At 48.6% G+C, this 17,642-nt stretch overlaps 1 protein-coding gene across 1 annotated transcript in view; it reads right to left on the reverse strand.

Annotated features, from left to right (window-relative positions):
* The window catches only part of syt11a (synaptotagmin XIa), a 28,401-nt gene extending 11,143 nt beyond the window's left edge, over nt 1–17,258 (reverse strand). Inside the window, exon 1 of the mRNA XM_061256117.1 lies at nt 16,969–17,258. Coding sequence (XP_061112101.1) covers nt 16,969–17,002 — 34 coding nt within the window. The 5' untranslated portion in view covers nt 17,003–17,258. The remainder of the gene's footprint in view (nt 1–16,968) is intronic.
* Between the last annotated feature and the right edge of the window lie 384 nt (nt 17,259–17,642).

Here is a 17,642-nt window from a genome sequence, read left to right on the forward strand (position 1 = left end):
GAGAGAAGGAGAGAGAGAGGGAGGGAGAGGGAGAGAGAGAGAGGGAGGGAGAGAGGGAGAGAGAGGGAGGGAGGGAGAGAAGGAGAGAGGGAATGAGGGAGAGAGGGAGGGAGAGAAGGAGAGAGGGGGAGAGAGAGAGAGAGAGAGAGAGAGAGAGGGGGAATGAGGGAGAGAGAGAGGGAGAGAAGGAGAGAGGGAATGAGGGAGAGAGCAAAGGGAAAAGAAAGGGCATTTAAAATCCTGATTTATTATGCTGTGATTGATTATGATCAATTAGAAAGGCAATGGATCGGAGCACGTTCCTCGGTCCAAGAGAGCATGTAGGCATGTACTTTTAGCGCCAATAAAATACAGTGGAGCGTAACACGGCCTATTATAACCACTCATAGGCTAATTCATTAGGAGGTCCTGTTTGCTTACGCACCCGAGAGAGTCTGGAAAGAGCTAACGCCCGGGCTAGTGCGTGTCTACGCGTGTGCGCAACATAGCTCAGATCGATAACAGAGACAACAGAGGACACCATGTCTAATTAGAAATAAAGGTTAACTCATTAGGGAAATCCCATTTGGTTGAACACAGGACATTGGACGGATCAAACGGAAACGCTTGTGCGCATTAATGGTTTTCCTTCGCCTAGCGCTCGCGGCTAACTCCCAGCTCTGCCACCAAACGTGACTGAAATCCATCACATCCCACAGGATGTGACATCACGACGCATCGCGGCGGCAGGCGACTCATCCGCGGCACCCGATGAGCGTCCTGTCAAAAGAGGGAATACATCTTCTCCTGCACGTCACATAAATATTCATGAATTTAAATAATGGCCTATTTAAATAATAGCGAAACGGTTTTGACATAATTCCCAGTTATATATCTCAAGGGGCCCGGATCACCGCCACAGAGTGGAATATCTGAGACGCCTGCCATCTGTCCTTTTCCCTGTCGATTTTACCCAGCATCCTTTGCAAGGGCAGGGTCATCACATGACCTTGTCAAGTGACAAAATCTGCTGAAAGATCCAAGACTGTGTAAGCAATCGCCGTTGATCCACAGACTGCTGCTGCCTCAGGATCATGTCTCATGGTCCTTTTGACCAGTAGATTCTCACCTCAAGGGCACCTTATGTGTTACATATTTAAAATTACCAGCATGCAGCTGAATATTCTTGATGAGTGATGCTGGTTAGGTGGAATTCCACCTGCTCGAGGGGGTAACTGCACCCCCCCCCCCCACCCCTGCCCCCACCGGGGTAACTGGCAGGGCAGAGCTGCAGGGAGAGGCAGGGGGCACACCTGGTAGAGGGGGTAACTGGCAGGGCAGAGCTGCAGGGAGAGGCAGGGGGCACACCTGGTAGAGGAGCTTGGCACGGCGATGCGTTTTTAAAAAGGGGCGTGGCCCTGGTAGTGGGGAGACGATCCCAGGGTGAGCAGTGAATTCCAGTGTGGCAGTGTGTGGGGGTGGCTGGGGGTGGGGGGTGGAGTGCGCGTGTGTGGGGGGTGGGGGGTGGAGTGGGGGTGTGTGTGGGTGGGTGGGGGTGGGGGGTGGAGTGCGGGGGTGTGGGGGATGGGGGGTGGAGTGGGGGTGTGTGTGGGTGGGTGGGGGGTGGGGGGTGGAGTGCGGGGGGGTGGCTGGGGTGGGGGGTGGAGTGCGGGTGTGTGTGGGTGGGTGGGGATGGGGGGTGGAGTGGGGGTGTGTGTGGGTGTGTGTGGGTGGGTGGGGGATGGGGGGTGGAGTGGGGGTGTGTGGGGGGTGGCTGGGGGTGGGGGGTGGAGTGCGGGTGTGTGTGGGTGGGTGGGGGATGGGGGGTGGAATGGGGGTGTGTGTGGGTGTGTGTGGGTGGGTGGGGGATGGGGGGTGGAGTGGGGGTGTGTGGGGGGTGGCTGGGGGTGGGGGGTGGAGTGCGGGTGTGTGTGGGTGGGTGGGGGATGGGGGGTGGAGTGGGGGTGTGTGTGGGTGTGTGTGGGTGGGTGGGGGATGGGGGGTGGAGTGGGGGTGTGTGGGGGGTGGCTGGGGGTGGGGGGTGGAGTGCGGGTGTGTGTGGGTGGGTGGGGGATGGGGGGTGGAGTGGGGGTGTGTGTGGGTGTGTGTGGGTGGGTGGGGGATGGGGGGTGGAGTGGGGGTGTGTGGGGGGTGGCTGGGGGGGGTGATGTCACACCAGGCGAGAGGCGCAAGACGCGGATCAGGACCCCGTTACCCACCGGGGCCTCAACATGACAGCCAGAGCGTCTGTCTGCACAGCGCTGCTAAACAGGGACACGGAGAGATGGAGGGATGAGGGGACGGAAGGGGAGAGATTGAGGGATGAGGGGGGGGGAGGGGAGGGAGGGGGAGAGATTGAGGGATGAGGGGAGGGAGGGAGGGAGAGATGGAGGGAGAGGAGAGGGAGGGAGAGTGGGGGGGTGGAGGGGGGAGAGATGGAGGGAGGGAGGGGGGGGAGAGATTGAGGGATGAGGGGAGTGAGGGAGAGATTGAGGGAGAGAGGAGAGGGAGGGAGAGTGGGGGGGTGGAGGGGGAGAGATGGAGGGAGGGAGGGGGGGAGGGAGAGGGGGAGAGATTGAGGGATGAGGGGAGGGAGGGGGGGAGGGAGAGACTGAGGGATGAGGGCTGGGGGGGGGAAGGGAGAGGGGGAGAGATTGAGGGATGAGGGGAGGGAGGGAGGGAGAGATGGAGGGAGGGAGGGGGGAGAGGGGGAGTTGGGTCTGATGGCAGAAATAAGAACAGGGTGTGAAATAAGGTCGGGGAGAGGAGGGGAACAGCAGGGTGCTGAGAGCCTGGATTCCTGCAGTCGGGGAGAGGGGGGGGGTGTGACAGAGAGCAGGACTCCAGAGACCAACCGCGTGGAGCTCAGGGGTGTGTGTGTGTGCGTGCATGTATCTGTGTGTGTGTGTGTGTGTGTATGTGTGTGTAAATCCCTCATGCTCTCTCTCCCTCCTTCTCTCTCTCTCTCCCTCTCTCTGTCTCTCCCTCTCCCTCTCTCTCTCATGCTCTCTCCCTCCTTCTCTCTCTCTCTCTCTCTCTCTCTCTCCCTCTCTCTCTCTCTCTCTCTCATGGCTCTACCGCTCCATTGTGTGGTTCTGAATGTGCTGGCAGCAGTGAGGCCTGGTTCAATGAGAGGCTGTAAGCAGAGTGGGCGGAAGTGCATTACCAAGGCCATGGCTGAGGCTGAACGGGCCGGGACTGACTGAGAACCGCTCGAACCCTGGGCCCACCCGAACCCTGGGCCACCCGACAACACCACGTGAGTGGGCCTTCTCAATGATCCCTGCAGCTACAGAGGAACTGAGTAACCAGCTTTACAACAACAACAACAACCATAATCCCTCAGTGAGAATAACTCTGTTAATGAAACGTCATTAATCATACCCAATTAGATCTCAAATTTGTGATTAGATACTGTGTGTGTTCTTAAAGGGAATTAGACTCTAGATCACTCTTGCTGTACATGTGTTTGTGTGCCTACTTTATAGTGAAACATTTCAACCCATGCCATTATTTCAACATTTGTGAAATACGTTTTATCATTTAAAACTAGTAGAAGACTGTCTGAAAAATCTTTCTGCAATGCACTCCGGCCCCGCCCCCAATCATGATTTCAGAGTACCCCTTTTGAGGTATCCCCATGTCAAGATATCAAATCAGAAAATTGTTACCATTATCGTCATCGTTATTGAAAACGTGGCTCATTTTTCAAAGTCGGAACGCCAGCTGTTACAGACCAGTACTACACGGAACACACACCTGATTGGTGTAGAAGGCGCAGCCAGGCAACGAGACAACGAGTGCACCGAACATTCCAATGCTGATGTCACAATCGCTGCTGGCGACTGAAAGCACCGGAGTTCTAGAACACCGAGTTAGAATGAAAAAAAAAAAAAAACAACAAAAAAAAAAAGAATATTAATGAAATTTCACAGAAAAGCGACAAATTGGGGAATTTGCAGGATGCGTGTGCTTGGCTGAGCCACTGCCACGTCTGGCATAAACAATAGAGAAAGTGGAATATTTCTTTTCACCATCGCTATTATAATAAATGCAGTGGTGCGTTGCAGCTCTACTATGGAAGGCGACATGCGGCAGAATGGCGGGTTAAATCCCACAGCCCGGCCACTCCCAGGCGTGACCGAATGTCAGTGTGACACGGGCGTTACCGCGGCGACCACGCGGGCTACAGGCAGCTCTAATGAATAGGGGTTCTGACTGGGTGATTGATTGACAGCAGGGCGACACCAACCGCTGCAGACCGAGAGCTCTGGTGTGTTACAGAGAGAGGGGAGGGGGGGGAGGGGGAGGGGGGCTGTCCACTGCCACACACTGTCTATCTCACCCAGGGGGGCTGTGGAGCCAGACCCACACGCACACACATGCACACAGAAACACACACACACACACACACACGCACACTCTCACACACTCACACACACACACACGCACAGTGGTGGAGCAATATGACACCGCAGGGAAAGATAAATAACCTCGAAAAGCTACAATAATGGAGAGAGAGAGAGAGGGAGAGAGAGAGAGCGAGAGAGACGGAGAAGGAGAGAGAGAGCGAGGGAGAGCAAAAAAAGGAAAATGGTGTTTGAGATAACAAGAGAAAAAGGATAACTAAAGGATTAGAGGACTTAAAGTTAAGAAGAAGAGAAAGGACTTCCTATTCATTCAAATTAAGTCAGAAATAAATTAAGGCGTGTCAAGCTACAAGGAACAAGGGGAAAACATAAAGACATTACCACACGGTATCACTTCAGCGGTAAACACGTCTACGCACGCGGTTCCAGAAGATATTAGAAGTTTTATTGGGCTGAGAGAGAGGGAGATGGAGAAAGAGACCTTGTTGTTGTCATGGCAACAAGTTTGATGGATGTCTGATGATGCAGGTGTGTGTGAGAGAGTGTGTGTGTGTCAGTGTGTGAGAGTGTGTGTATGTGTGTGTGTGTCAGTGTGTGTGTGAGTGTGTGTGTGTGTGTGAGTGTGTGACTGTGTGAGAGTGTGTGTGTGTGTGTGTGAGAGTGTATGAGAATGTGTTTGTAAGAGTGTGTGTGTGTGTGTATGTGTGTGTGAGTGTGTGAGGGTACGTGAGTGTGTGTGTGTGTGTGTGTGTCAATGTCAGTGACTGTGACAATCTCTAAGTCTACATCTGTGTCAGCGCACCTCCCTGCAATAACAGAAAAATAAATAACTGTCAAACATTCTGTGAAGAATGCCTCCGAGCTGTTTATACACAGATATATGTTAATATTTACAGATTTATTATCTTATTCCTGCCTTGTTTTATAACAACTTGTGGGGAAGGTTTGGCTGGGAAAGCACCGTTGAAAAGCGTCCAGGCGCCCAGGAAGTTGATGAAGAGCCGTTCTCTAAAACCGAGAGTTAGCCGCTCATTATGGCAGTCATGGAGCTCCTAGGACAGGCCACAGGGCTTGTAGATGCAGTGTTTGTGGAGTTCAGACCTGGGGGGTTAGGCTTCATAGGCCCCTAATGACTGCTGCTACCAATCACTGACTGAAATGAACCAATAGCTGTCGATTTCTGACTCAAATTAACCAATAGCTGTCGATTTCTGACTCAAATTAACCGATAGCTGTCCGTTACTGACTCACGTGAACCAATAGCTGTCGATTTCTGACTCGAATTAACCAATCACCGTTGACCCGTTGGCCGCGGAGTCAAACAACTAATGACAAGACTTTGCTCTTCCGCCGAAAGCCAACGTCCAATCAGCCACGGCTGTGAATACTCTGGAGGAAATGGCGTGGAAACCCAAATTTGGGGATGAATGTGTTGAGTAATAAAGAAAAGACTGGAAAACACCAATGACTGCGTCGGGGTGACCCTCAAAAACCCTCTTCTTCCGGGGGAATCGGAGGTCCTCAATCGCTCTGCGTGCGACTTTTACAGCACTAGCTGTCCTCCAGCCTGATTTTAATTGTTCCGCCTGATTAAGAAGAGTGCGGGTTTTTGCGTTAGTCTCCCCCCCACCCCCCCCCACCCCCATCCCCATCCCGCTCCGGCTGATTAATCCTTCTCTCTTTTTTCGCTGATTGCAATCTAATGTGGTGGGAATACCTTTGTGGGTTACTCATTCAATAATCTTAATTATGAATACGAGCCTGTGTTAAATTAAAATGATTCTGATTACTCAGAAGAGCCCGGAATGGGGGGGCTGTCATGGCGACGGATGCGATCAACTGAAAACGAGCAATCTTCTCCTTTATGACCCTGAAATCTGCTGCGTGTATTTCCGAATCGGGCAGAACAGTCCGGAACAGGTAGACTGCCAGGGATCATTATCGATTTTGAAGGAGATGGGCGGAGCTGTCGGAACAATTTCCATAATATTATCAAGTCTTTTCATCTTTTCTTTTCGTTCAGTGCATTAGAAAGACTGAATGAAGAGGAAGCCTTCCTGTGTCAGAACATGTCACACCAGATATAGACCCTTATAAGTCTTCATAAGCTCTTTAGAACAGCTTTATAACCTCTTTATAACAGCTTCATAAGCACTGTATAACAGCTTCATAAGCACTGTATAATGGATTCATGAGCTCTTTATAACAGCTTTATAACCTCTGTATAACAGCTTCATAACCTCTGTATAATGGCTTCATAAGATCTTTATAACAGCTTCGTAAGCACTGTATAACAGATTCAAAAGCTCTTTATAACAGCTTTATAACCTCTGTAGAACAGCTTCATAACCTCTGTATAATCGCTTCATAAGCTCTATATTACGGCTTCATAAGATCTTTTTAATGGCTAAATAAGCACTTTCAGTTAATGCTATCATGTTTGTTGCCAAATATCAGTTTCATAAACACACTATGAATATTATAAAAAATGGCATGACAAATCTGAATTTAATACATGAACAGAAAATAGTTAAAACACAAACGCATAAATAGACATACTGCCATGCAGTGGAAGCCTGAGCAATTGAATCTAACGGAATACTGTCATGCATATTCCAATGTGGAGTAAAGTGGATCTCTGCTATAAAACTCAGCTCATGAATCCGGTCTAGTCCTCTGCTTCTGATCAGAGGGAGGTTTCCAGTTGGCAACATGGGTTTCTGCTGCTGTTCCACCAAACAGAATGACCACTGCCACAGGGTGGCTGGCCTTGACCACGCCCTTAAACCAGTGTTCAGTGTTAAGAATGCAGTTGAATGTGTGGATTGGTCCAAAGACTCTGCAGTTAGACTTGGGTGATAAACCACCAGATTTTCACTGGTCCTTTCTGCCCAATCTGGGCCAGGAGGCCCAGATGTCAGTACAGCTCCATTTTTAGAACCCTATTTGGGGGGGGGGGGTAGTTCTAGTTGACCTTGATCTGATTGGGTCTGGTGGTGGTACAGACATGGCTGCCACGCTGCAGAAAAAAAATCTCGTCTTAGAATAAAATCTTAATGACATTTATTACACATATTTGTTTCCCCCCGAAGCAGAAAATACTAGTTATTAAGTACACTTGTCAAGTGAAATTATCTTACCGCATTGGCAAATCTTGAAATGAGTTAAAACTGTCTCATCGCATTGGTGATCTTTTTTTGTCTTCTTTAGCAAAAACATAATAGATAAGAAAAAAAGATTCACAGTCTAAACATAAGACTAAAATACTTAAGTTTTGTTTTTTTTGTCGTGAAAATCAAACTGCAATGAGGGGTTGGGGTGGGGGGGGTGTACTGTCTTTACCCCCCGGGGTAGAGGAGCATTTTAAACAGCGGACCCTTCCAGAACTTTCTGCTCCTAGACGGACACTGCCTGCTCTCCCTGCTGGGGCCAGTGGCTGCAGCCCCCAGCTCCCACCCCAACCCCACAGCCCTCTGCTGCAGAGCGCAACGCCCTCACACTCCTCTTCTCTCTTTCTCTCTTTGTCTCTCTTCTTCATCACCATTGTCTTTCGTCCCTCCCACCCGACCTCACCCCAAACCCAACCTCCCCTCTCCTTCAACCCCCCCTCCTTTTCCATCACCAGTCTCAGCCTTTGAACAAAGACTCGACCCCACCTTTTTTCTGTCCCCATCACTCTCCTCCCTCTCTCTGTCTCTCTCTCTCACACACACTCTCCCCTCCTGTCTCTCTCTCTCTAACTCTCTCTATCTCTCTCTCTCTCTCTGCCCCCCTCTCCCTCCCTCTCTCCTTCCCTCCTCTCTCTCTCACTGGTCACTCTCACTCCCCTGGTGGGAATTCCAAACTGGCTGATGTCATTTTTTTCATTTTCTTCTTCTTGTTTTTTTTTTAGAAGGTGCTCAAAGCCCCGGCTGCTCTCCGGGTTGCCTGGAGACGGTCTTCCGGGATCAGGAGCCCCCAAAGGGGACAGAGAGACACCCCCTCCTTCGCCCTCCACCCCGGCCCCGGTCCCAGGAGAAGAGCTCTCCGAAAATGCCCCTGTGAGTGTGTGTGCGTGCGGTGTGTGTGCGTGGTGTGTGTGTGTGTGTGTGTGTGTGCGTGTGTCCCTCCCACACCCCCACATCCCCCCCTACAGCCACTGCACCAGTCTCTCCCCCCCACCCCCACCAGTGACACCGCCCAATTTTTAAAGCATGGCAAAACGGTGTGATAAATAATTGATGGTCGTTTGCAATTCCCCAGGGATACTTGATATTGTGATTCTGACACGAGAGATAATGATTTGATGCATAATTAATTCCACTGCAGAAGGGGATGTCACGATAAGGGACACGTTGTGCTAAAGCTGTATTAAAAACACACACGCACCCACCACACACACACACACACCACACAGTCACACGCACCCACCACACACACACACACACACCACACAGTCACACGCACCCACCACACACCCACCATACACACACACAGTCACACGCACGCACACACACACACACACCACACAGTCACACACACACAGTCACACACTCACACACACGCACAACACACACAGTCACACGCGCACACACACACACCACACACACACACAAACACTCACACACACACACACCACACACACATGCACAGAGGGCAGATACATGTCTGAAATGCAAATATTCATAATGGACTTCACCTTTGCAAATGTGTGGCTGCTGAAGGAAGATGGCTGGGTATCTTCAAATCAGAGTGACTGCTTTTCCTTGACAAATTACAGTGTGCCACAATTCAAATGCACCTAATTCTTCAAATCACTGGTTTGTGCTAAATGTGTTTTGTTTTTCCCAGCGTTGGCTTCTGTATCATGTTAACTTCAGTTTATTTTACCATTCAACTGGCTCATACTGAGAGAGGAATTACCTCCTTTTTCAAATCTCTCAATCTTTTTCTCTATATTTTTAATTCATTCACTCTTCTTCCTTTTCCTTCCTCCTCTCCCTCTCCCCGTTTCATCAAAGGCATTCCATATTCTTTAAGTTCCATCAGCATGAGAAACAAAAATTCTGCCCAAGGCTTATAAGAGGCCACGAACATGATAGCGTTAAAGAGCGTTCGCCATATAGCGTTATTATCCAACCCTGAAATGATATCACACGGCACAATAACTCAGTACCTGACAAAATAGTATCGCGCACCTCCCTCCCCAGAACTTCTGGTGAGGACTGCCCTGGTCAGGCAACTAGACAATAAAATTAAACGGAATATGAATAAACTCGCCAAATTAGCCCCCGTCCGGCGTTCTCACGCGATGGGGTAGAGACAGGGCAGGATTGAGCATTTCTGTCTGCTGTGCTAAGTGGGCACAGACGAGCCTGGCCATCGGCCTGGCACAGCTTGCGTGACTTTGCACAGATGGGCGTGCAAACTGACCCAAATTTAGCGGGACAACTAAGGGCCCCCCCCCTCGTCGCCAAATGTCTCCGGAATACGGCGTCGTGATGTGGGAAGGGACGGAGCGTCGAGGAGCCCGCCACGGATCTGATCTTCCCACGCGAAGCCTACAAATCCCAGAAGACTTATGGCCTCTCCACTAGGCCGCCTTTGTGCGGGAGCATCATGGGATTTGTGGTCCTCGCAGGGGGCAATTTACGATGGAACGGTGCGTGCGCCGACAAATCCGTCTTCCCGGCCCACGCTTCGAGTCAGCCGGGGAGATGAGAGGAGCAGTTACCGGCTTTGATGGTTTTTAAAGGGACGACCCTCCTGAGGTAATCCATCTCTGTGTTACAATGCACCGGTAACTTCTGCACTCTACTGCCTGCTAAGAATGTGACTCCTGTTTAAAATGACTGTAAAGAGGCAGAAAATATTTCAAATAACCATAAATTATCATTTCAGGGATGTATCCACAACACATCCTCCAAATGTCTATTCAAAGTAATGTCAATAACTATAAGAACACACATTTCAGAGATAAGTCAGATATTGAAAGCCTGTATTGAAAAAAAACCTCATTGTATGGGCGTGGTTGGGACCCTGCTCAACTCCTCCTAAAACTTAACGTTACCACCCACTACTGAGCAAACATACCGTGGGGTCCATACATCTGAGACCACATTGTTTTTTTCATGTAATCCTGAAAATGAACAGAAAGTTTTAGGATTTTTGAAAAAAATTCAAACAAGTGAAAGTTACTTCAGAGCTTTGCAAGAACTACTTGGAAGACCAAAGAAGAGCAAGGACAATCCACAACCACCTGACCTCAACCCCAGTGAGCATTTATGGGGGCACTTGCAGACTGACAAAAGCCAAGCATTCAGTAACATCACACGATGCTCTTTGGAACATTGTCAAAATAATGCTGGAATAACATGAATCATCAGGTCTTGCACAGATTTGTGGAGTCCGTGCCAGCTTGAGTGCACGTTGCCATTAAAGCAAAAGGTGGCCATACCTAATACTGACTCAACTTTTCACTCAAATTGTTATGCTGATAATATAATTAGTGATGGAAAATGTTGTATTAAATTAGAAAAGAATACAAAATAGAGGCTCTTTCACTAGACCCCGCAGTACATGGCTACTGTCTGTCAAGCATGACAGGGGGCTTCAAGGCTGCGAGTGCAATCAGGCAGATACCGCCGTCCAGCCTATGTCTGAGCCAGAAGAGGAGCCTCAGTCAGCTTTCACAGATGAAGAGCTACCTAGCTAACAGCTACCTTGCGTAACAGAATTACTGGACCGAGAGCTAGACATTTTACTGCTAACGCCGTCATTTCACTTCACTCAGCTTCACATGGCACTCAATATCACCGTGATGAAGAAAAGAAAAAAAAACTCAAGCTAGGTTTTGAAACGGCTGTTCTGACCAGCTCCCAACTCAACATTGTGTACCTGGTTGACCGGTTCAGACCAGCTCCCAGCTTGACATGGTTTGACCAGCTCAAGCTATGATTTGAAACAGACAAGCTTCCAGCACTACCTGGTAGGCCAGCTCATACCCAGCTAGACCAGCTTCATGACCAGCTTGGCCATGCTGGTTGACCAGCTCGATTTTCAAGCTGCCGTAGCTGTATTTTACAGGATTCATCAAATGCTGACAATACTGCATTGATGGCCGCCCAACCAGCCTGGCCCGGTTTCTGCCCAGCAAAGTGACTGTTGAGGAATACATGAAGGCCAGAATGTAGACCTTGTTTGTACATCTACAGTTTAAAAGCAACTGACCCACACAAGAGATAATGAGTGTACAATTATATTTGTAGGTATTCTAAAATTTGACCAGATATTCCACCCAGTGTACTTGTTACTGAGAAACATTTTTTCAGTAAAAAGCATTTTTGTTGCCTTGTTATGAGTATTGGTCTTGTGGACATGGTCAGAGGCCACACCTCCACACATCTGGTACATCCTGTTGACAACTTCGCACAGAGAACCGTAGAAGATGGAATGCACACAGAGTAAAAATATCTAGTCGGTAAATAGAATCTATGTTCAAATTGAATGTTTGACCTCCGGTGCACCCGTCAAATTTCTGTTAATATTCCCTTCCCACCTTTGCTCTACAGTAATTAAATAGGCCAATTAAATACGTGCTCACTTACGTGCGTGTTCAACACTGAGTCTTTAGCCACTTAATTAGCCCAGTCGCGTGCTAAATTCGTAATGATGAATCAGAGTTGACAGCTGGAGTGGACTGTACGATGACAGAAAGCTGACTACCAAGCTAAACACGTCAGGGTTTAGATGCACAGCGTGGGACTTATCAATGATTCAGACCAATGAGAGCCTGGCTAATCCTACAAACGAATCCTGCCGCTTTCGGATCAGTGATCCGGATCAGTGAAAGCTTAGCGAATCCTACAAACGAATCCTGGTGATTCAGACCAATGAAGGCCCGGCGAATCCTACAAATGAATTCTATAGCTTTCTGATCAGTGATTCAGATCAATGAAAGCTTAGCGAATCCTACAAACAAGTCCTGCAGTTTTCTGATCAGTGATTCGGTTAAAAAGCAAATCGACTGCAACAATAACAATTTTCCTGTTTGATATCGACATTTATATGACGTAGAGGTACCTCCTAAGAGCTACTGTGACATCATGATTCGGGCGGGGCCAAAATGGATGTTTTTATACCAGTTTTTCCTGCCAAATGATATTATCTCAGAAAAGTTGAAAAAACCGCATGGATTAAAATGTCTACATTATAAAGTACCTAGGTTTTCAAAGAGCTGGTAGCTGGTTGACCAGTTCAGACCAGCTCAAGCTAAGTTTTAAAACTGCTGGTAGCTGGTATTTCAAGCTGCTCACAGCTGTATTTTACACCACGGTAGGCATGAATGCTTTAAAAAAGTGTAATCACACTTCATTGGTTTTTACGGCTCTGATGCGGTTCAGATGTGATCTGCGGTAGAACCGGTGTAATGTTTACAAGCGCAGTACGGTATGCAAAGCAACTGAACAGTGATTTACACTCAGTGAACACTGCAGACTTTCTTCACCTCTGTGTTTTATTTTCCAGGGTGACACCTGGCACCGGAATGAACTACATTTGAGCGCAGGTGAAAGAACTACATGACCCACATAGCAACACCTGAAGGGATTCAGGGAAGGGAGAACAGAAAAGGCTATGCATCAAAGGTATTGCTTCCGAGCTCAATACGTACTGTAGTGTGGACTACACAGACAAGTAATTTTGGTTTGTGCAGGCTTGCAATTTTGGTACGCCCACCTGAACTTTGGTGCAAACAACTTATTTGATCCAAAGTAGTTACCTCTCCAAACCAGTCGGGTTAAGGGAACAGCGTGAAGTACAAATAACTCAATGCAATCGTTATGGGGTTAGAGGTGGTGTTTTTGGGAACATTCCAGAGACAGGGCAGGGTCTTTAGCTGTACTATTTTTGGGCAGGTTTCTAGGGCAACAGAGTGACAGTTCAGTCTCTCTGGTGTGGCTGGATAACAGTGCTATGATTCCATCTCTAAGGCAACATGGTGACAGTGTTCTGATCTTGTCTCTGGTGTGGCTTGATTGCACAACTATTTTGTTTTTTGCTCTAGCTGGATTATCTGCTGTGGATGTATAACAGTGCTCTGATTCGGTATCCATGGTGACAGTGCTCTGATTCAGTCTCCATGGTGACAGTGCTCTGATTCGGTCTCCATGGCGACAGGGTGACAGTGCTCTGATTCGGTATCCACGGCGACTGGGCAACAGTGTTCTGATTCGGTCTCCTTGGCGACAGGGTGACGGTGTTCTGGCTCTGGAGTCTGGCACTCCTCAGTAGCCACGACAGTAACAGTGACACAGCTCTCATGTATCTGCAGCAGACTGGGCAGGATTGAGCTGGACTGGAAGGCTCAGTGGGCAGACATTTTGTCCTGATGGGGAGTTGTGTGGAGGAGGGGTTGTAGCATTGAATATTTGTGCTGGAAATGCTGACGAGCGTGCGACCAGGCCTTGCAGACACACCCACCCGTTCGTTCCCGAGCGAAGGGTCTCCGATCCTCCGTGCGTCCCGGGACTCCCTGTGGAGTCCGCAACAAGGGCACACCCATTTCAGGACATCATGCCTACTTCTGCTCTTAATTATGGAATTAGCTCATATCTCGATTCATTTAAGCACCAGCTGCAGCCACGGACTGCAAGAGCATCCGAAAGATTGTTACTGGAGTACAGGAGTGAACCAGTGAGCCTTACAGAGCTTAAAACTAAAGTTAAGGTAATTGGTTGGAACAGAAACCAGCAACTGTCCCTCAAAGACCGGAATTGTGCACCCCTGCTCCAAACGCATTATTTTATTTCATTTTATTTATTTATACAGGGTAGTTTGACGTGCTAGTTTACAGCAACGCCCTGTGAATGCAGCCTGACCTGCAGGTCATTGGGACTGTGGGAGGAAACCCCACACATGGGGAGAACATGCAAACTCAGGCCGGGATTCGAACCCTGGACCTTCTCGTCGCGAGGTGACGGGCGCTCTCCAGCGCGAGCCCCGTCTGGCATCCTGCAGCGTCTCTCCACGTGCTGATGCCACTCATTCACCGGCCGAGGCCCCCTGCGGCTGCCCGCTGACATGCCTGATTAATGGTATGGAACAGCCACTTTCCCCATAATGAGCATAATGAGCATAATGAGCATAATGAGCATAATGAGCTCATCCAGCGGGCCCTGAGTCTTGCAGAAACAGCGGCAGGGAGAAAGTAAGGGCCTGAATGCAAGGCGGTGGCTCACTCGGTCCAAAACGCTCCTCCACACCTGTCCTTCAGGTGCCCCCCTCCCCATTTCCTGGGTCTCTGCCCAATCCCCGTCGTTTTTATAAAGGAGACCCCATTTTGATTAATCATGCATGAATTCGTTACATTACATTATTGGCATTTGGCAGACGCTCTTATCCAGAGCGATGTACAGTTGATTAGACTAAGCAGGAGACAATCCTCTTCAGGGCCTTGCTCAAAGGCCCAACGGCTGTGCGGATCTTATTCTGGCTACACCGGGATTAGAACCACCGACCTTTGCGTGTCCCAGTCATTTACCTTAACCACTACACTACAGGCCGCTCACCATTCAGCTCTCTCTGGGTTTATTTGGACCCGACAGGGATCAAATGTACTGGTGTCAAGAGTTGATTCGTCATTGATTGTACTTGTGAACCCCCTTCATCAGTGTTCAGACGCCCCGCATTAATTGCACCAGCACCTGCGACGGCCGGTATCACCAGCGACGGCCGGTATCACGATGTGCAGCGAGTCTCTTATGGACCCCCAGGTGCCAATTCCACGCCACAGCGGCGGGAGTGGCCAGAGATTCACTAGGCCGACCGGATACTCAGGTCTTTGTTCCGTCTCCCTGCTCCTTGAGTCTGGAACACTCCCGGTTTGATGCATCGACTGCTGTCAATGTATGCTCTGTACCGTAATATGGCTCAAGAAAGTCTTGTTCAAAATGTTCCCGCTGAAGTGTTGGGTTACCGAAACACGGCGGGTACAAATACGCAAGCCTCCCTCAGTCACTTCGAAATGCGTTTGGGGGGCTGTGTATGTATGTGTGTGTTCGGGGGTATTGAAATGCCAATTCAATAATGCCCACTGGTTTTGCGAAAATGTCATTACATGTGATGGTGCCGTTTCATTCACTGGCGAGTGTGTTGCAGGTTAACTGACTAATATATTCTTCACCTCTCAGAAGCCCAGTGTCATACTTGCCTACCCTGACAGTAATTTCTCCCTCTGCAAAGCATACTGAACTGTACCAGTGTTAAACGACCGCACACATACAGCCGTTAGCTCTCCATCAGAGCTACTCAGCACAAAACGATACCAGTCTTCCACCTAACCATCCCAACAATAATCCACTGTGGAGCGTTAAGTGCGTATTTACGTAGCAACGCTACAAAATCGCCTATATTCGTAACAATAGCAGTAAAAATCACGGTTTGGTACCAGCGGGGAAGATGCCTACATTTGGTAATCTCCGTTCCTACCCCACTAAGTCCTCTCCCGGCATCACACTATCCAAAACCTAATCCGGTTCCGGGCAGGTTGTTCAGAAAAAAACAATAGATAAACGGCGACAGGCGATGCCTGGAACAGGAATAGACATAACGTCATCCCTCGTCCACCCCATCCCACGCGCGCAGTTAACGCCATTCGGAAGAGTGGGGGGTAGCCAGGGCGAGAGCGCGCACGCACGCGTGCGAGAGAGAGAGATGGAGAGAGGGATGAAGAGAGAGAGAGAGCATGGCCCATTCTGCTTGATCTCTCCATCTGCTCCACGCACGATTAACGACGCCAGAATCTGAATTCCTCAACCCAATTTCTTCAACAGCTCACGATGCAGATTTATTTCCGTTACCGTTTTGTTAATTTTCTTCGATTTTTTTTTGTACAAGAACAGCTCAGTGATTCCTCGCACACCATCACTCCGAAAAGCGTGAAGCCATGACGAAGCAGGCGTCCAAAAACACAAACAGAAGGGCGCACACGCTGACGACAAACGGGAAGATTCCCCCAAAAATATCGCAACTAACTTACGCGCAGAAGACATGTTAGCTGTTGTCTTGACATATAATGGGCGATGAAGCATCAATTATAAACACATTGCACACAATGTTTACAAAGGTATAAACACCGCATGTGCTCCCCATGTAGCCTACCATATGGCCAAACAGTGTAATAATATATATTTTAAAAACTATTAAGCGACCCATTTGAAATATTAAAATTAATACAAGAAACCTATATATTGCCCCAAATTGTCAACTGAAGACCTAATTAATGATATACCCTGAGTTAGTCACCTAAAAATCCCATTCCGATCTGATTAAATATTTATCGAAGTATGATCACGTAAATTTGACATTCAGTTCAATTTGGCCAACAAATACATTTAAAAATTGTCGATGACATTTGTACGACATTGTATACAGAATTGTATATGAATTTGTGTAAAGTTCACCATTAACTTAAGCGCATCCGGTCGCGAGGCCATAAAACACCACTGGTGTCTCTAAGATAGTCTTTAATGGGCGATTTCCCAAATTTGTCCGATACGCAGCGTTGTCACAATGTCCCATGAAGAGATGCCTGGATGTTATTTCTTAATACATAAACGTATCAAGCCAGCCAGTTACTCACCGTACGTTGGTCTTATGTTGGTTATCTCAGCCATTTTGGGATCCAAAGCGCTGCGTTACTGTCAGAAAAAAATAAATAAACAAAATTAAAAAAAACAAATGAAAATGGCAGGTTTTCTATTTTATTTCCATGAATAGTAATCGTCTCCGGTTAGATTTCGATCGGTGTAAAACTCGATGGTAGAAAACAGCTCTCGTCCTGTCTTTCTTGTGCGTTTGTGTTGCTGTCAAGGATGCACTCGCATTCCCTGCTCCTCTCGCTCGCCCAGTGAGTGATGCTCAGAGCCTGTGGTTCAGTACTGCGGCTGCGGCGCGTCGCTGGTCCTCCCGGATAACTCAGCACCGCCCACACGGGCTGTCAAAATATTTAAAAAAAACACGCCCAACTACGGCCAGACTGATTTTATGCATTAATACCATTTGCTGTCTTTAATAGACATTCATATCAAAGCAGGCGAAAAATCTCTTGTGGGCACAAAATTACCGCCTCTATGTTAAAAGCCCCCATGTGCATGTCCATCAAACAACGCCCATATGGACGGAGCGATCAGGCCGCGCGCTGGTCCCCAGTGCCCCCCACCCGGCCGTAATTAACTTTCCGATTCTTTCCGAAGCATTCCGACATCACTTCGTTGTCTTAGGCTACACGGACACAATTTTATTTAGGGCTACTGT

Source organism: Conger conger, chromosome 9 (assembly GCF_963514075.1).
Source record: "Conger conger chromosome 9, fConCon1.1, whole genome shotgun sequence".
Lineage (NCBI taxonomy): Eukaryota > Metazoa > Chordata > Actinopteri > Anguilliformes > Congridae > Conger > Conger conger.